Below are 20,450 nucleotides of genomic sequence, written 5' to 3'. Positions count from 1 at the left end.
ATAATGATGGATATATATCATTATACATTTGCTTAAACCCATAGAATATACACTGCCAAGAGTGAATCCAAAAGGAAACTATGGGCTTTAGGGTGATTATGATGTGTCAGTGGAGGCTCATCAAAAATAACAAATGTACTACTCTAGTGCAAAATGTTGGTAACAGGAGGTTATGCATGTGTGCGGGCTGGAGTATATGGGAAATCTCTGTCCCTTCCTCTCCCTTCTCTGTGAACCTAAAATTGCGCCCAAGGAAATCTTTAAAATAAAAAAAAAATCACAGGGATCAGTAGTTGAACTTTCATCACAACCCATGTTCACAGGTCTCACATATTTCAAAAATTCCTTTTCGCTGTGCCATTATCTATTGCTTTGGCTGAGCAAAGTTAAAGTGTCTACTTGAGAAATTAGGATCACAGCTGTGATCCAAAAGACACATCCTTATCCAAAGTGTTTGAATATTCATCTCTGTGGCAGGACTATGTGCATATGCAAAGCTCATGGTAACTGAAAAGTTTTCCATAGTTACAGAAATGAATCTCTTCCCCTTCGGACTAAGTTACAAAGACAAAATAATCTGATGGCAGTAAGTACAAAAGACAACCACCTCAACAAACTTTTACAAAGCATCTACTCTGTGGAAAATATTGTGCTAGATGCTGGGAAGCAACACTCCATCCCATAAAAGGGCCAAAGGAAGGATGGGGCACAGAACCGATACTTGGAAAATAAGTTTTGATTATTGCAAGAGAACTCTTTATTATGGGGAGGAAGGGAAGGGAACATGTATGTGCTGACCTGAGTGCTATTAACATTCCAGTTTCATATAAAACTAGTATTATACAAAATTTAATTGTTAGTGATCATTGTCCACCAGCAGCTTACAATCTAGGAAGAAGCAGTTCAAACAAGGTATAAGAAAGTATAAATAAACAATATAAAATATTTATCTTAATGATGTAGCCTCCAATCTTGGTTTGAATGTGAGAAACTCAGTAGACAGCGGGGACAGAGCATAACAAGTCAGCACAAGAGGGAAGTCGGAGAATGATGACAAGGAGTTAACATGTTAAATCGAAGAACCATTTCTCCCAACTTTGCTCCATCTTGATCATCTTACTCAATGTCTTACTCAGGAGCCACAGAATATTGAGGAGCAAACAAAAATTGTGGGCCCACAAATTAAAAGAGCAATCATTTCTCCCTTTCTCCTTGAGGTTGACATCTAAGTATAAGAAAATACATGATTTGACAATGCATATCCATCAAGGTCTACAACTTGAACAGAAATGTTTATTATCGTTAAGAGATCTGGAGGTGATAACAGTAGAGTCTTGCACAGTGGAGATCAGGTGACTTTTCAGGACAAACCTGGAGGATGGCCATGGATTGTTTATATAATGTGGAAGACCAGACAGGACTCCATGGCAAACACGCTGCCAAGACATGCTCTAGAGCTACAATATCCAAAGGGTAGCTACAAGGCACACTGGCTATCTACATTTAATCAAAATTAAATAGCACTAAAAAAAAAAATGGTTTGTTGACAGCAATATACCATTTTATTCTTACATGAAAAATCAACAGGACATGATTTAGAATAGACTTACTTCCGTAAAAAATTATTCCTTATAGAATCTGAATTGGCAGATGGCTATTCATTTTACAATTCTTGTAACAATTTCCATGCTTGAAATTCTTCATAATAAAATTTGAAGAAAGTTTAATAGAACTATAAATTCCGTTATACTAGCCACATCTCAAATACTTAAGTTGCCACGTATACTACCTAGTGACTACCTTATTGGACTACAGAGATATAACGTCTCTATTATCTCAAAGAAATTTACTGGCCAGAACCACTCTAGAACCAAGCTCAGGAATACTGGCAAACTTCAGAGACCAATTCTTCCCAATAAGGTCAGTTCTGACTGTCCCAAGGGGGAGTGAATTATCACTACCAGGACTGCACACTTTTAAAGAGTGGGGGTTCAGATGGAGGATTAACAATACCAGGGGCATAGTTACTAACAGGGAAGTAATGAAAGATCAAGTATATCAGAAAGAGGTTGCAGGACTGAGAATCATGAGTTAAACCTATGCTCATTAATAGTTAGAATACACACACACACACACACGCATTAAAGTCTCAATTTTAAATAACTTGTAATGCTGAGAACTCATTTAGTTCCTACAGAAACACAAAATATATTCTGAAATATCTTATTGACAAAAATCTACTGTGAAATAAGGAATAAGGGCATAACAGAAGATGTGTTTGACCTGGGGAGCTGACTTGACTCTTGTAACCCTTTAGGCAATTACTGATTACACCAAAAATATTTAAACTTTAATAATTCTGAGGGGTTTGGGATACATGTGAAAAATCCAGAACCTTCTGTAAACAACTTCTATAGGCACCAAAAATTACGTCCCATTAGGTATGGAAGAAATAAGGAGAGATCTGCAATTGCCTTTAATGGATGAAAATCTGGCAGCATTCTTCTGCCTGAAAGAACTTCTGCTACAGGATGTACCTACTAGAACAATTCTTTATTATCTTAAAGTCAATAAAGAGACTTAGCCTTCTGAAAAAAAGAACAAAAACAAAAAACCCACTCTCCATCCAGACTTTGATATGTTTTATTAGAGCAAACTCTCAACAAACGGTTGCTTTTATTTACATATTTCATGCATGAGGACTGTCCAGACCACTTGGACCCAAGTGAGAATAATCAGTAAGCCTGCTTATGTATTTCCTTATTTTTAGTTGGCATACAAAAAAAAAAAACTTCACATTTATAAAAATCCCAATAGTGTAAATGACAAACCCATCCCTTAATTAAATATAAAAACAGCTTCAAAAACATACAATTTAGATTGGTTTAATCTTGAAATGTAATCCAATAAGACTAAAAACTAAACATTTCAGGTCCTGTACCAAATAGTAAAATACTCGAAGGCCTTCAGGATCCCTAAAATTTAAAAAGGTAAAAGTTACTTTTTTGTTCCTAAGATGAAACACATAATTTTAAAGTTAATTCCCAAAACAAAACAAAACAAAGGAATTCAGGAGAATGGATTTGCTGCAACTAAAATGAACATACTGATTACCATCTCTGTCTTTTCTACAAAATTCATTTCATATTTAAGGTGTTTATTTTCTTATAAAAGAAATAGCTATACATAATAAGAACGTAGAAGGCAGATAAAATTACAAAGACAGAAAAAAATAATACTCCTAATACTATAAAATGTCACTCCTCCCAGGATAACTATAAATATTTTGGTGTTTCCCTATTTTCGTAACTAAAATCATTCCCTGTGCCCTTTTTAATATTACTTTTTCCTTCTTTAATATTAGTTTTTCCTTCATTTGTGAATTATCAAAATTCTCTTTGTTAAACATTTGGGTTTCTCGCCAATTATAAGACTTCAATGACCGGGCGCCTGGGTGGCTCAGTCGTTAAGCGTCTGCCTTCGGCTTGGGTCATGATCTCAGGGTCCTGGGATCGAGCCCTGCATCAGGCTCCCTGCTTGACAGGAGGCCTGCTTCTCCCTCTCCCACTCCCCCTGCTTGTGTTCCCTCTCTCGCTGTATCTCTCTCTCTCTCAAATAAATAAAAAATCTTAAAAAAAAAAAAAAGACTTCAATGACCATCTTCATGGATAATACAGCGTTTTCATTATTTGAGAGTATGTCCCTAAAACAGATGCTCAGAAATGAAATCACTAAGTCAAAGATGAATTTGTTTATTTTTATTTTTTAATTTAGTTAATTAACATATAATGTATTATTTGTTTCAGGGGTACAGGACTGATTTATCAGTGTTATGTAATATCCAGTGCTCATTACAACCCTCTCTAACATCCGTCACCCAGTTACCCCATCCCCTCAGCCCCCTCCCCTCCAGCAACCATGAATTTAAAATGTTAGCTTCATGATGTAATGAACACTGGGTATTATATAAAACTGATGAATCACTGACCTCTACCTCTGAAACTAACAATATATTATATGTTAACTGATTGAATTTAAATAAAAATAAATTAAAAAAATAAAATGTTAGCAGCTTTTGATGCATAATTATCAAACTGTTTTCCAAAAAACACTGTACCAATTTAAAATCCTACTTAGGGTATGAATGCCACATCCTCATCAACTGTGGGAAAATCAGCTTGATAGTTCAAAAGTATCTGATTGGCCTTTATGAATGTAGCCTTTTGTATCCAATAGTTACTATGCATTCATTCCTTTCTCCCTTCCTCTAATAAATATTTACAAAGCACTTCTTGTGTGCCAGGCCACTGTGCTAACTTTGGTGACACAGCAAGATTCTCATGGAGTTCATATTCAAACCAGAAAAGCAAACAAGTAAGTTTTTACAAGTTAGGGTAATAGAAGAGAAAGCACTAAGAAAATATTCTGAGGCATAAGAGAGAAAAGAAGCGGAAGCATGGAAATTTTTTGGACAAAAACAATACTATATCCTACAAAGGCCCAGAGGAGACAAACTTGGGAAGACAGAAGAAGCTAAAGCCATACTTAAGTTATACTGACTTTCTTCAATTTCTTTCAAATATTAAACTCAAGGAGGAGAATGATGTGGTATTAGGCTAATGAGGCTGATATAATCCAATGAGGATTTCTTTTAAGTTTTATGAAACTCTATCCAGATTTTTACCAAAAATAGCTATTAAAATTTGGTTGCTGTTATGAATATGGTCAGATTAAGATTTGTTTGACAATCAGAAAAGTACACTGCTAAATATTTGACAGCAAGTCTTCAATGACATAAAAGTCAGAATTATATCTGCAGAATAAACCAATAAATTGCCACTGAAATAATCCTAATAAACTGGCGATTGTTCTAAAATGACCCTCTCAAATAAATTATGTCAATTTTTTTTTTAATTTTTTAGATTTTATTTATTTGTCAGAGAGAGAGTACAGGCAGGCGGAGCAGCAGGTAGAGGGAGAATCGGGCTCCCCGCTGAGCAGGGAGCCCGATGCAGGACTCAATCCCAGGACCCTGGGATCATGACCTGAGTCGAAGGCAGACGCTTAACTGACTGAGCCACCCAGACATCCCTAAATTACGTCAATTTAGTTAAAATACTTCAGCATACTTACTTTGACTGATTTACATCAATAAGAGAACCTATTTTCGATGTTGTAAAAGAAATATGTTCATCTCCAATTACAATTTCAAGCTCCTGAAAAAAATAAAATAGATTAATGTAGTTAATATAAAACTCCACCTCAGAGGTATTGGTATTCTTGTTACCAAGAGGTCCCAATTTAGCTGCAAGTTTTCTAGCAGTCATAGAGGAGAAGAAGGAAAAGAAAGAAAAAAAGAAAAAAGAAAAGGAAAAGGAAAAGAAAAAGGAAAAGAAACTTGACCTGACAGACATAAACTATGTTTGTAAAATAAAAACCTCATCAACTGCTCAGGAGTCCCCAAATTTAGGATCAACCAAGAATTGCTTTCCAGAGATCTCATAAATAAGATACTATAAATATGAATGATATATGTAAGAGTACACATAAACATTTCTTATGTCATTAAAAACTAAACACATAACTTTGAAGCACAATGCTATAAATATGGGTATAAACCTATTTTTAATAAATAAATACAAGCACATTTAACCTTTCTACCAGGCTTTATAAGTAAAATGCACAATACTAATAGCACCATTTGGGCATCTACTATGTATGAGGCCCTACTGCTAGGGACTTTACAAACATACTCTGTAATCCCTAAAACACCCTTCTCAGGGTATTTTACAAATACAAAATACAAGACTCATAAAGCATAGGCAAAAAACATTGATGTATATACAATCACGAGAAGTGAAGGTATTGATATTTGAGTCCTCGGCTATTAAGACTGAAAGACTCATTGTGGTTTGACTTCACAAAGCACTGAAAATTAAGACCTACTAAAACAAATACAACATGCTATAGACATTCTTAGCGTGCCATAATTATTGTAGAAATTGTTCTCTAGATTTTATCTGCAAATCTAAAACCAATAATTACGAGGCTATGTGTGTAGTGATTTATAAGGTTAAATAACAAATGCCATTAAAGATGGTCTTAGCTCTGTATTTCATTATGGGACCTAATTATGCACAGTTTTTGGCACGCACAAAAATGGAGAACTAAGGCTCTCAAACGATCATAAAATCTTTGACTTAAAGATCCAATAGATGATTTCTGGAATATGCCTACCCCTCCCCACTAACCAAAACATATAAATACATCATCAAGTTGGTAGATGAAAATACTGGGTTCTCCCTGAGTCTAAAAGAGATAAAAGGTTTCCTGTTGTAGTGTCTGTTTTTTAGTACGTAGGTACCTATAGCATAAAACAAACCGAGATTTAAATTTACTTTTTAAAAGTATTTACAATGTGTAACATAAATACTGTTAACTATTACCTTTGCTTTCCTAAATACTTCTTTAAATAGAAGAGTTAAATGACTGCTACAGAATGTCAGCATCTATTTGACTTCTCCACATTTTCTTTTAGTCAAAAAAGGGGATATAAAGTGTAATTCTCAGGAATATACAAAAGTGAAATTAAGTGTTTCTTCCTCCAGGAGTTGTATTTCATTTCTTCAAGAGTTGAAAAAGCCCAAACTGTCTTTCTACAGAGTGAAACTAAGCCTTCAAACTTCTCCAGAAGCCCTTTGAGAAACATTAATTACTCTGAAGGGAATAAGAGGCAAAAGCAATGATCACTTTGAACAAAGAAACCAATCAAATCCCTCTTTTGGGCATAAGGGTGCAAGTAAGAGTTCTCAAAGTTATAAAAATGAAGAAAGTGAATTTTACAATCAATAAGAATCTTCTCTTGAATTTCACAAACACTGTACTTATTCTTAACAGAAGTAATTAACATACAACAGCAATTATCCATAACAGTGTGAAAACATCCTAACTTTAACCGGTGAGGCTACAGAGAAGACTGGTCAGAAAGATGTCTAAGTTTAGAGCTCTGCACTGACTCCTTTACTATTCAGAGGTAGAACAGAAAATGAAATTAAGTGAAATAAAATTAGAGTATTTACCGGGTACCTACTAAATGGAAAACCAAAGAATCGAGGGGGATCTATGCTAAGTAAATACGGAGAAACATAACAATTATATCACCAATTTCTAACAAGTACGCATGTAAAGAACCACTGAATACGAACCTGTCGGCCAACTCTGTCAGGGGGAGGCCACAACGCATCATCTTCTTTTGTAATTTCACTGTCGTCAATAATCCTCTTCAGTTCCTCCATTACACTCTTGTGCACGTAAGCCTGAAAACAAGTTACAATAAAAATTCCACAATGTCTATTACTTCCCACAACTCAGAATGAAATGATAATATGAAGTTACAAACCCTAAATATTCAAAGAGAATATCACAGAAGAATCTAATACTGATCCTAAAAGTACAAGATGGGAGATAATCACTCATCCTTATGATTTTAACTCTCTCGCCCTTTCCTTTAATATGTATTTGTTTCCAAATTAAAAAAAAAAAAAGATAACTTACACTAGCCCCCTTTTAAAACCCTGGATACTGCCTTTTAACACGGGACTCAAATACCTCTGAGTGGTTAAGAATGATAACAGAAAATCTGTGAGGTGAACAGAGACAAATGCAAGTAGACATCACAGTCACTGCTTTGACCTTTTTCTTATCCTTAACTTTTGAGCTTTTCATTTAAAATTCTGTAAAATACTGTATTTAAATCTTGACTATCAGTTAGTTTAAATAGGGAATGGGATAAAAAGACAAAGCTAATTATGAAATGAATGAAATTATATGTTCAAAGGTGGAACTACAACTTAATATGATCAGATTACTTCTTTGGCTGTTACACATGCTACATTTAAATCTATTTAAATAGACTCCTTTTTCAATCTCTAAATTGGCTTCTTTATAGCAATACTGCCTTAGATGTACTTTTGTAAATTCAAAAAAAGACATGAAGAAAATGGTCTAAATGTAAAAAATTAGACATTTGAAAAGAACTTACCTCCTTTCTGATCATGACATCATTTTTGTAATTGCTGTTGTTGGCATATCTAAGCTTTCCTGTGGGGAGTGGAAAAAAATTCAATCTATAACAGCAAAAACCACTAAAAAAAAAAAATAATAAAGAAATGACATTGTAAGCAATTTCAAAGGTACAGACCATTTTATACTACTACTTTTATTAATATTTCCACCCTTTTAGCATAAGATCAATGCTAGACCTGTAAACACTCAAATATTTGTTGGTAAAATTTGGCTAAAGTTGAAGCCAGTCATTTTCAAAACTTTCACACCTTCAATAGTTGAATTTTTATTCAACATAATTTTTAAATATTTCATGCTTTCAATATAATTCAATATAATAGGAGGGTCATTCTTTTTTTTTTAGGTTATGTTAATTACCATACATTACATCATTAGTTTTTGATGTAGTGTTCCATGATTCATTGTTTCCGTATAACACCCAGTGCTCCACGCAGAACGTGCCCTCTTTAATACCCATCACTAGGCTAACCCATCCTCCCACCCCCATCCCCTCTAGAACCCTCAGTTTGTTTTTCAGAGTCCATCGTCTCTCATGGTTCATCTCCCCCCTCTGATTTCCCCCCTTCATTCTTCCCCTAGAAGGGTCATTCTTAAGGCTCATTTGCTTAAGCTATGTCATGAACTAGACAGGGAATCTGAAAAAGGAACTAACATTTATTTTTAAAGCCTATGTTATATATCTGTATTGGCCCTAAGTGATTTACCCAGAAAATTTAACCTAATTGGTAAAACAATACTTAATAGGTTTTGTTCTCTCATCTATTTATACTTGAGAGAACAGAGTTAAGTAACTTGCCCAGGGTCAAAAAGATTCATTTCTAGGTCTACCTTCTTCCAATACTCATGCTTTCCCCAATACTCCAAAATGTTCTTTTAATTATTTCCCTCAAATTAATATATGTACACAATATGGCAATGCTACTATTTTAGCACTGTGACTAAGATGCATACAAACTATGTACTGCTTCTAGATAAAAGTTGGTCAGTTTGTTAGCTGACCTATATTTAATTTTAATCCATCATGACTTTTGTACTCTCTGATGCATGCTTCTCATCATGGCTATGGTCAGTTGCTCAGACACAAATGTAAGGTGGTCCTGATCTCTGAAATGATAGGTTTTCCTAATGAGGTGACCCCCTCACTACTGAAGGAAATATGTGGAATGGTGTGGTGGCAGATAACCAGATGAGAGTCACTGTTCTAGCATGAACTCTCCGTGATAATATCAGACTACTTAATTTATGTGACTGGCTAAACATGATATAGGCAAGCTGAAAGCTGTTCAAAGGCAAAGGCACTAAAAAGAGTATCACCTAAGAAAATAGATGGAAAATTCAGATAAATTTGGCTCCTTAGCTAAATTTAAAAGAGACATGGGGAGAACAAGGGAAAATAAAGTGATTAAGGTTTCTGAACTGCAAGGCTGTAGCTACCTTGAGTTCTTCCTTAAATGTCTGATACTCTTCCTTTTCCTAATATGTGATACTTCTCCACTTTTTTTTTTCACTCACATAACTTTGTCCAAAGCATAATACACCACTTAACATCCACACTGTTTTATGGCTAGTTTCATGTCTGTGTCACCCACCAAGACATAATTCCTTCAGAGAAATTAAAGATACTTACTCATTATTGTACCCTCAATTTTGGTATTTACATGTTGCCTTGCACATAACACGCATTCAAACAAAAGTCTATGCAGGTGGACCATCCTTGTTCTAAGCAGAGTTCAGTATACAGTAACTCTCTGAAGAGAATCAGGACTCTCAAATGATAGAATATGCTGCACCTACAGGGCAGCAGACAGTCCCACCTCACCCTTTGCTCATGCTGTTTTCAGCAGTCTGAATGGTTTTTTTCCCCCTCACAGGCCAAGAAAATACCTATTCTCATTTCAAGACTCATCTTGAAAGAGAACTTTGGCTACCCACATTATTATGATCTCAAACCCACCTTCGCCCCACATTTTTTTGGCAAGTATTGTTGGCATTTTGGAGACAGTCTTTGAGATGCTAGTCCACTGTCTTCCCGGTGCTGGCCTCTCTGAAATAAATTCCTTTCTTGTCTCACCACCAGTAGATTCTCTGCCTTTGGATTTTGTCATTGGTGAGCCTCCAATCTGGTCTGTTTGGGAAACCCAGAGCAGCCCTGCGCACCAACTACAATTTCAACTGTTACCTTCTCTAGGAAGCTTTCCTTGACTCCTAACCATTCCCCCCTTTTTATTCTTAATGCATCCTATAGGGAACAACAACTATATTTAAGCACCCAAAACACATAATTACTACACCCATTTTCCTACACGTGGAGCTCCCTTCTTCAGTTCAGCGCACCGGAAGCCATCTAGTTCACTTGACGTCATCCTTGAACATTTTAAAGAACATCCCATCACGCGGTTGTCCAATGGATGCTTAAAATCTTCCGGTGACCGGTAATTTTCGCACTCCCCGGTTCAACCATTGTATTCATTTAGGCGCTGTATGTAAGGCCACGTGTCTAGGAAAAGGGATGAGACCTACTCTGAAGATTCTGATTACCCTGTGTTCAAGTTTTCAGTATCTGGCAGGATCAGATTTTCTGAGTTAACTTACACCCATTAATTTTCTTTTATTCACAGATCCACTTTGTGCTTCTGATAGTCTTCGGTTCGGATTTACTTCGACTCTAGCGGTGACCTCAGTCCCCAATATATACTTGCAAGCCCACTGAAGCGGAATCACCCCACTCCGCCTCCTCCGCGTCCTCTCCACCCCGCTTACCCTAGCCGCGCACCGAGCTAAGCTGCGGCGGCGGCGCCGCTCCTCTGCTCACCGTCTGGCCGAAACTCGAACTCCAGAAACTCGTGTCCAAACTTGCCCTTGTGCCCTACGTAGTAGCGCAGATAGAAATCGCTGGCCATAGCCATTTTTGTCCCCCTGAAGCCAGCCCAAGGCCTGGCCAACGTGCCGCCGGGCGCCTGGTAGCGACGTCATCGCCCGGGATAAATGCGTCACTGCGAGCGCGCCTTTCCGGTCCCAGGTCACCAAAGGAAAGCGGGAAGGCCGACTCTCGTTCCAGAGTCTCAGGGGCGCCGGGGCGAAAGGAACTTTACTAGGGTTGAAGAACACTTTTTTCCCCAAAATTAAGTGGATAAGATTATATTAGCAAAACACAGAAGTGTGGAAAATGTGAACGCATTTTTTATGGGTTTAGAATTAAGGTTTGCAAGTCGCTTTTACTTTTCGGGTCTCTAATTCTCGCGGCATCCTGTCCTCACGAGGTGGGTGTGGCATTATTCCCCTCTGACTGGTGGAATGAGAAAAATAAAGCCCGGAATCAGAATGGTAGAGCGGGATTACCTCTCTTTGCTCCGGTTAGATTCCTAACCGGAGCTTTGCCCTCTGGACAATGACTGCTGGTTATCCGGCAGCCAGAAGCCCAGAATAAAGACGAAGTAGAAAGAATCCATCAGAAAAGAGGTCTGAAGTTTAAAAAGCACATTGAAACGAAAGATCTCTGATAGTCACGGTAAAACTTTCATCATTCAATAAGGGTTAATCTTAGTAGCCTATGGAGTTTCGGCAGTTTGACTTAAGATCAAATGGTTTAGCCCACGTTTCTTTTTTTTTTCTTTTTAAAGATTTTATTTATTTGAGGGAGAGTATGAGCAGAGGGAGGGGCAGAGGGAGAAGCAGACTCCCCGCTGAGCAGGGAGCCCTATGTGGGGCTCCATTAGGGACTCCCGGATAATGACCTGAGCGGAAGGCAGAGGCCCAACCAACTGAGCCACTCAGGCGCCCCAGCCCACCTTTCTTACCAGAAAGAATTAAATTGGGGAGATGAAGGAATGCTGCAATGTGGAATGTTTTTTTTTTAAAGATTTTATTTATTTATTTGAGAGAGAAAGAGAGAGAGAGCACGAGAGGGGGTAGGGTCAGAGGGAGAAGCAGACTCCCCGCTGAGCAGGGAGCCCGATGAGGGACTGGATTGCGGGACTCCAGGATCACGACCTGAGCCGAAAGCAGTCACTTAACCAACTGAACCACCCAGGCGCCCTGGAATGGGTTTTGAAGGAGGTAGAAGGACAAGGTGAACTTTTATACAAAGTTTACTTTTGAAATATTATTGATCACCCTGTTTTTACCAACAGTAATTCTGTTGGGTGACCTTTAACCTTCAGCAGGATTTAGAAGAAAGAGTGGCAGTCAGAAGACCTGGGATTCATTCCCATCACTTACCTCTACTAACCGTGGTTATTTAGTCACTGTCTATGCCTGTTTGTTCACCAACCAAATGAATATCCTACAATCAACTTTGCGAAGCTCAGGAATTGTTGAGAAGATCAAATGAGATAATAAATGTATAATAAGCTTTAAAATTTATAAAACAATGATTTTAACAGGCGTTATTAAAATTATGTGCCAGAAATGGATGGACACTGGTGATAATTTTAGAGCCCTTTACACTTTTAGTCCAGAGAAGAAAGCAAACAGTAGATAAATATTAACACAAGGAAGCAAACCTTACAAGAAAGAATATTTTTATTCTTTCTTTTTATTCGTTCATTGAGGAAGATGCAGTCACAGCAATAATGGAGCTTTGGATGCCCTGCTTCCACTCTTGACTCACCAGTGTTCGCTCTCGCAGAGGAACAAGTCAGTCAGGAAGCCGCACCGCAGCCATGACTTTTTAAAGACACCAGGAAGACACCCATGGAACCAGCGATTCACCGAACTAGAACCAGCCACAAGGTAAAATCTTTGGAGAAGGTATGTGCTGACTTGATCAGAGGCACAAAGGAAAAGAATCTCAAAGTCAAAGGACTAGTTCAGATGCCTACCAAGGCTTTGAGAATCACTACAAGAGAAACTCCTTGGACCCACAAGCTACTCATTGATTTACACAGTCCTTCTGAAATTGTTAAGCAGATTACTTCCATCACTATTGAGCTAGGAGGTGAGGTTGAAGTCACCATTGCAGATGCTTAAATCAACCTTTTTAATAAATTGAGTATCAGTTGTTTAAAAAAAGGGGAAAGAAAATTTTTAAATGCTGGTAGCACAGCAGAAGAAGCAAGTCATTTTACTGGGGAGCAGGGGAAACTGAAGAAAGGGAAGTATCAGGGAAGTATTGTGACAAGAGGTACAGTTTGAATCCGATCAAGTTGAGTAAGTTCAGTATATGTTCAGAGGGAGAGAAAGAATTCCAGGCAGAAAACAGCCTGAGCAAAGACACAGTGGTTGGTATGAAAGTATGTGATTTGGGAAAGCGAAGAAATTCACTATAGTTAGAAGATAAGGTTCATGCAAGTAGAATAACTAGAAAGGCAGACTGCGCCAGATTATGTTGAGTCTATATTAACACTTATATAACTGTCAATATAGATATCTATATTAACCATTGTATAAATGTTAATATAGAAAGATGGTTCAGTTCCTATATATACTGCCATTATGGAAAATATACAAGAGACATAAAGCACTATCCCTTACCACTAAGGTGACTAACTGTTCCGGTTTGAACAGGACTGGGGAGTTTCCTGGGATGTGGAACTTTTGGTTTTAAAGCCTGCAAAGTCCCAGGCAAACAGAGATGAGTTGGTCAGTGTACTTACTACAAGAATAACCCACAGAAATTTGACCACAATATCCCATAGTGGCTCTGAAAATATAAGCAGTAATCCATTTGGTTTGTTTTTTGCAGGGAGCCTCATTCAATATCTTTAGATTCCCTAGTGCACATCCTCCAGATTTTTGGCACACATACCAGTGTTCATCTTCATGCTTACATAAGAGAGCTACAGGTACCAGAATTTAATACAATGTAAGTAGTGCATGTGGAATGCATAGTGTTGAGATCTTTATCTATAGGCCAATGATTGTCTTTATTCCCTAAAAAGACTTCTGAGTTAAAGACTAATCCTCTCTAACCCTGTCTTTAAGAGGAAATGTGGAAATATATGTACTTAATCCTTTATATATGAAAAGAGCCTCACTATCTCTTGTATCTGATAAGGATTGCAGAGTGATAAAGCATTTGTGTTTTGTGGTCTTCTTGGATGTTATACAACAGAGATGTGGAAATGTTCTGAACGGCTCTTGAGCACTTGAAATGTGGCTGGCGAGACCAGGAACTGAAGTTTTTCTGTTTAAATATTATTTCATTTGTATGAATTTAAACTAATATTTAAATAGCCACGTGTGTCTATTGGCTACTTGTGTTGGACAGTGAAGTTATATAAGAACCACTTCATACACTTTTACTTGGGCTGGAAATAGTGAAAATATTTTTCAGACACTGAGAAATCTCAATCTCAGTTGCTGTAGAGTTCAAATTAGAGCATACTTCCCAGTATCACCAGTTTATTTATGAAAACAAATGTTTGGGCATCTTAAATGAAGCCAAATAAAGTACTATTTCTGCCTTTGCTAATGCAACCTAATCTGTGTTAGCTTTAAAATATCCTTCTGAAGTAAAGAAATACACGTTTTATTTCCAACTCCAGGCGAAATTAAGACTTAATGATTTAATCAAATACATAATATTCATTGATAAAATAATGATTTTCCCCCTGAGATTTTAAGTTTATTGCTCTCAGCTGCACGGTGATGAATCCAGTCAGAGGGCTATAGTCAGAGATGATTATTTCTTAGAAGTATTAATTTAATCTTTCAAAATGTTCTGATTTTTCCTACATCAAAAATTCTTTCTTCTTTTGATCTCTCAAGTCTGCTCTGTCCTCACACTTTTCTTTTGCCTTTTACCTCACTATTTAAAATTATCAAATCATTCCTACTTAAAATTTTCAGAAATATGTCCTCAATTTCCTGAGATAAACGCTGGAGAGGATAGGTTTTTGTTGTTGTTGTTGTTGTTGTTTTCATTTGTTTTCTTTATTTTATCAGTAGCTTTTAAATAGTTTGAATTTGTATTTACAGAACAAAAGCTGCCAGGGCTATCTCATTCCATTAAATGGGTCAGAGTAATAAACCAAGAATGTTATATAACCTAAATCAACATTCTAAGGTAATTAAAAAAATTTTAATGTCAGAATGAGATGGTTTGTTTCAGCCTTTATGCCGTCCACCCACCTTTCTCTTCTCTCTTCTAAAATAGACTTCTTGGGGCACCTGAGTAGCTCAGTCAGTTAAGCCTCTGACTCGATTACAAGTCAGATCATGGTCTCAGGGTCATGGTCTCAGGGTCAAGGGATAGATCCCCACGTGGAGTCCTGTGTGGGGCTCCACGCTCAGTGCAGAGACTGCTCGTCCCTCTCCCTCAGCGCCTCCCCCTGCTCTCGAGCATGCATATATCTCTCTCTCAAATAAATAAACTCTCAAATAAATAAATAAATATATAAAATCTTTTAAAAAAATATACTTATCTATGGAATTTTAACCATAAATGTCTTTTTACACTCACTTTACACTTTACACTTTACACTTTTTACACTGGTATTACTTTTTTAATGACAAACACCATCATGCAGAAACACAAAAATTTTCATAACGTTGTTTCTCAGATATGTTCATATGTGGTGAGCACTATTGCTAGATTTTTTTTTTTTTTAAAGATTCTATTTAGGGCACCTGGGTGGCTCAGTTGGTTAAGCAACTGCCTTCGGCTCAGGTCATCATCCTGGAGTTCCAGGGTCGAGTCCCGCATTGGGCTCCCTGCTCAGCAGGGAGTCTGCTTCTCCCCCCTGATCCTCCCCCCTCTCATGCTCTATCTCATTCTCTCTTTCAAATAAATAAATAAAATCTTTTAAAAAATTCTATTTATTTGAGAAAGAGAAAGAGCATAAGCAGCGGGGAAGAGGCAGAGAGAGAGGGAGAAGGAGAAGCAGACTCCCTGCTGAGCAGGGAGCCCAACGAAGGACTCGATCCCAGGACCCTTTGATCATGACCTGAGCCGAAGGCAGATGCTTAACTGACTGAGCCACCCAGGCGCCCCCTATTGCTAGATTATTATGACATGATGATATATTAAATTCCAGTATTCAAACTAATAATTTTTCCAGTATATGACAATATCATATGCTTCTAACACATAGCATGACCACTAACTCTTATTTCCAAAACAAGTAAAAACAGTCTCTAAATTAACTATAATAGGCTACCCTCCCACTTTTCCATTGTATTTGCCATACTTATTTGTTTAAATGAGCTATAAGATAAAGCAAAAATTTAATAATTATTACAGCAAGGTTAAGATTAAGAAGATTCTATCTACTAGTTTACTTTTTCTTTAAAAATAGTGAAAAAATAGGGGCACCTGAGTGGCTCAGACGGTTAAGCGTCTGCCTTCGGTTCGGGTCATGGGGATCGAGCCCCACGTCTGGCTCCTGGCTCAGTGGGGAGCCTGCTTCTCCCTCTGCCTCTCCCCCTGCTCGTGCTCTCTCTTCTCTCTCTGTGTATCTCTGTGTCTTGAATGAATAAATAAAATATTTCTTTAAAAAAGTGAAAAAATTATTCAATTTTAATAACAAAACACCTAAATCTACCATGAAAAACATTAGTATGATTTGAAACTACTGGTTCAGACTATTCTAAGTTAAACTACATTTTCAACTTTCAGTTAGACACTGTATCCAGGTGCATGTTTGCTCAGTTCCTAGCTATGTTAGAGGCTTTTTTAAACAATAAAGCATAAATTGGAAAAACAAGATCCGGGGAGGGTGGAATCAAAACAATAAAACAAATCCTAGCCCAGATTAAACTTAATTGAATGGTAAATATTTTTATTCTCTTTTCCACTCATTAGCTCAGAAATACCTGGTTTGTCTGACCAGTTAAAATACCAAAAATATAATCCCCCTTTTGGAGAAATCCTGGCCAAGTAATGGGAAAGACCCAGTTTTCTTAGAATAAATAATCACTGTATCCATTTTTCTAAACCTATATCCAGAAAAACAAATAAAATTAAGGGTAAAAATTTTAAATAGCAATTGTCCGCTGCTTTCCCTCCTACCAAAACAACTATTAACATACAGTGTGAAAGAGCAATGCTCTGATTAATTATGCACCAATTTCATCCTAACCTCACTATGCCGCCATCCACTTGCCTACTTGCAGTTTCTCAAACAATTTATGCCTTTTTCCTTGCCCCAGAGTTTTCACACTTATAGCCCGACTCCCCTCTCCCGGATGGCTCTTCTTCTCACTCTTTGTCAGGTTTGCTTACCTACCCATAAGGTCTGAGTTTAGGGGTACCTGGGTGGCTCAGGTCATGATCCCAGGTCGGGCTCCCTGTTCAGCGGAAGACTGCTTCTCCCTCTCCCCACTCCCCCTTGTGTTCCTTCTCTCGCTGTGTCTCTCTGTCAAATAAATAAATAAAATCTTTAGGAAAAAAAAAAAAAAGGTCTGAGTTTAAATGCCATTTCTTCAGGGAGGTCCTCATTTTACATTCCTTTCTACTATCCTGTAGTTTTTCTTCCTAGCACTTACCACAATTTGTAATTATACCCACAAACATATACATAAAGTCTCTTACTTTCTAGACTGTAACCAAAAGCTCTCTGTTTTATCCAACACCTGGAACAGTGCCTGGCATAGCTGGCCCTAACACTCACCTTTTTTAAAAATATTTGAATACATAAATATTTTGGTAAATTTGACTTACATGAACAGACAAGCAACAACAATGAGATTCCATAGGACTTTATCATTTTGTGCCAAGCCACTCTACCTCCCTTCTCCCTATTGCAACTTAACACCCCCTTAAATCCTTACTAGTCATGTGGTGCTCCTACCAGTGCAAGAATCATTATTCAGTTAGATGACTAATCATGACCTCATTCGGATTCCAACTTCTACAAAATTGTCAACTGCCAGTCATCTTTCCTACAGCAGCCTTCAGTGTCCCTCCCAGAGCACCCAGAGTGTTCTTTAAAACCATAGATCGTGCTGGGATGAGCACTGGGTTAGTTATACTTAACTAATGAATCATTGAACACTACATCAAAAACTAATGACATACTATACAGTGGCTAACTGAAAATAAGAAAAATAAAGTAAAACCATAGATCACATGTACAAGTACATTGTCATCACCATGATATTTTCAGTATTTTCAAATTGTGGAAGGCTACTGTCATCATCCAGAAGCTCATACAAAAGTGATGAGCTCATTATTTTAGTCATGTGGCACTTGTACCATGCCATCCTTCGGTATGTCCTGCCTTGTAGTGTGACTGACAGACTGAGGTTCTCTTTCTGGCTACAGTAGATTTTAAATGAAAAAGATATGAAATATTCTAGGATAGGCAGGGCAAAAAGAAAGGAAACTACCATTTATTGAGCGCATATGAGCCAAATACTGTACAAACATATATTCTTATTCAGTCCTCAACAACCCTGTGAGGTAGGTAGGTATTATCCCCATTTTACACCTAAGGAACCAATTTTCTGACAATGCAGATTGTCTCTTAAATTTTTCTGTTGACATTAACTTCATTTATTTACTTTTATCCTCCCTATTGTAGAGATTTTGGCAGCTGTATACTAGAAAATCCTACTTTACTCAATAAATACTAATTTAATGAAATAAAGTTTCACAGTACATCAATGAATGATTGAATCAGAAACTACATTCTTCTGTCTCAGATTACATCCTTTTCTAACCCTTTTAAAGACCTTCTGGACTACTAAGCATTCTTGCTTGGCTTTCACATTTCCTACTTATTAAATACACACATAGTACATAGTACATTGAACAACACAGGGATTAAGTGTGCCGACCCCTGCATAGTCAGAAATTTGCATATGACTTTGACTCCCCCAAAACTTAACTCCTAATAGCCACTGTTGACCAGAAGCCTTACCAAAAATATAAACAGTCAACACATATTTTATATGTTCTATATATTACATTCTGTATTCTTACAGTAAATTAAGCTAGGAAAAAAAATCATAAGGAAGAGAAAATACATTTACAGGCCTGCACTGCATTTATCAAGAAAAAAACTCCATGGATAAGTGGACCCACATAGTTCAAACCTATGTTGTTCAAGGGTCACCTGTATACTCATCACAGCCTAATCGGCTCTCTAGGCTCAGTCTCCCTAGTTTTATGGGGACCAGGAAGCTAGCCTGATGAACAATAGCTGTTGAATGTTCTTAATCATGAAAGGACCTCTCCAGCTTTTAGTTAAAGGTCGTTCTAGCAGAGTTCACTTGTCTCATAATTAGATAAAAAGAGACTATCTACCTCTTATCTATACCCAAAAGGAAACTCTGAAGTTTTCCTTCGTGGTCCTCCTCCAGTCCTGCATGAACGGACCTGGACTGAAGAACTTTATCTCCTTCCTCTACCTTCTCTTTGAAGGATGACCTTGGTCCACGTCTATACTCCTGAGCAAATAGAACCTTTTGATTTTCTTTCTCAACTTCTTTTTCATCTCCCTGTTCCCTCAGTTGACTCCCAACTTCTCTGGACTCTATAATCTAGATGAAAGCATGCTTCAAGAGGAATCCAGTCTGTGGTGGGAGGACCAGCTTATTTGTGCAATGCCAGACAAACGTGGATTTCTAAGATTTTCTTTGCAATGGTACTATCCACCACATCTACCGTGGGTCTTCGGGATTGAGACAGCAGTAATAAAACTATACTTCTCAGTCTCCAGGGTATATGGAGTGTAGAGCCTCATTGGGCATCATTTTGGGTATCTAGGGAAATGTGTAGGGGAATATCCTATTTGTCCCGTTATGTCCCACTAGAAAGCATTCTCTGTTCTCGGAGGAATCCATTCCAATAGTATATGATCACTCATAAATGTTTCTTTCCCCAGGATCTTCAGAGGACGCTGTAGTTGTAGGAGAGGCTGTCCATGCTGATACCTGCCACGGCTGCATACAGTTCAGGCACCACCAACTCGGGTACTTGCAACACAGCTTTGTCATTTGCAGTTCGAGCGGCGATTTCTAGGCGTGAGTGTAGCTCTTTAAGTGAGGGGCGGCTCTCCTCACTCCAGCGCCAGCAGGACTTCATAAGACCATACCTGAAAGGGAAACAAGAGAAACTGACTTCCTTGACAAGGCAAATGTTTGAGGAACGTTGTCTCTTCTCCTAACACACCTTAACAACAACAACAATAAAAAACCCTGCACTTCATTCATCTACTTCTCACTGTCCTCTCCTATTTTTACAGAGAATAATATTCCTTCTTATCCTCTTAGTATTAAATCACTTAATACCATCTTCTCATCAGGGCCCTTTTTATAAAAAGAACGACTGAAGATTTCTCAAACTAGAATCAGTATGACAGAACCAAGTTTTTCTTTCTATTGCCCAAAACTCTCAGAAGTTAAGTGTTCTCATCCTTTAGATGTTACTAACTTGTAGCATTCCAGACCATTGCTATAAGGTATCTCCCAGTAAAAGCTAC

At 37.6% G+C, this 20,450-nt stretch overlaps 2 protein-coding genes and 1 long non-coding RNA gene across 12 annotated transcripts in view; 1 reads left to right on the top strand and 2 right to left on the bottom strand.

Moving 5' to 3' along the window:
- Positions 1-2,627: 2,627 nt before the first annotated feature.
- MAGOHB (mago homolog B, exon junction complex subunit) lies at positions 2,628-11,054 on the bottom strand. Of its 4 annotated transcripts, none has more exons than XM_025879956.2 (5): positions 10,898-11,054; positions 8,042-8,100; positions 7,206-7,316; positions 5,134-5,216; positions 2,628-2,975 (listed from the first exon to the last, which is right to left on the bottom strand). In XM_025879956.2, the coding sequence occupies exons 1-5, from the start codon at positions 10,989-10,991 to the stop codon at positions 2,876-2,878; spliced, it is 447 nt and encodes a 148-aa protein (XP_025735741.1). In that variant the 5' UTR covers positions 10,992-11,054; the 3' UTR covers positions 2,628-2,875. The 4 variants fall into 4 exon arrangements, with proteins under 4 accessions (XP_025735741.1, XP_025735742.1, XP_025735743.1 ...); XM_025879957.2 differs by having other exon boundaries at positions 8,042-8,144; positions 10,898-11,020; XM_025879958.2 differs by having other exon boundaries at positions 10,846-10,953.
- Positions 11,055-11,394: 340 nt separating this feature from the next.
- Positions 11,395-19,989, top strand: LOC141370172 (uncharacterized). Of its 2 annotated transcripts, none has more exons than XR_012374002.1 (3): positions 11,395-11,593; positions 12,713-12,816; positions 19,854-19,989. It is a non-coding gene; the product is annotated as an uncharacterized lncRNA (long non-coding RNA). The 2 variants fall into 2 exon arrangements; XR_012374003.1 differs by having other exon boundaries at positions 12,640-12,816.
- The window catches only part of STYK1 (serine/threonine/tyrosine kinase 1), a 38,177-nt gene continuing 37,585 nt past the window's right edge, over positions 19,859-20,450 (bottom strand). For all 6 annotated transcript variants that reach the window (XM_025879926.2, XM_073877974.1, XM_025879924.2 and 3 more), the window contains one exon: positions 19,859-20,063. In XM_025879926.2, coding sequence (XP_025735711.1) covers positions 19,859-20,063 — 205 coding nt within the window. The remainder of the gene's footprint in view (positions 20,064-20,450) is intronic.

The sequence above is a fragment of the Callorhinus ursinus genome, unplaced genomic scaffold, assembly GCF_003265705.2.
Source record: "Callorhinus ursinus isolate GAN/ISIS: 27379988/994484 unplaced genomic scaffold, GSC_fseal_2.0 scaffold27, whole genome shotgun sequence".
Classification (NCBI taxonomy): Eukaryota; Metazoa; Chordata; class Mammalia; order Carnivora; family Otariidae; genus Callorhinus; species Callorhinus ursinus.
The sequence above is the reverse complement of the archived record's forward strand: the minus strand, read 5'-3'. Positions and strand labels throughout refer to the sequence as shown.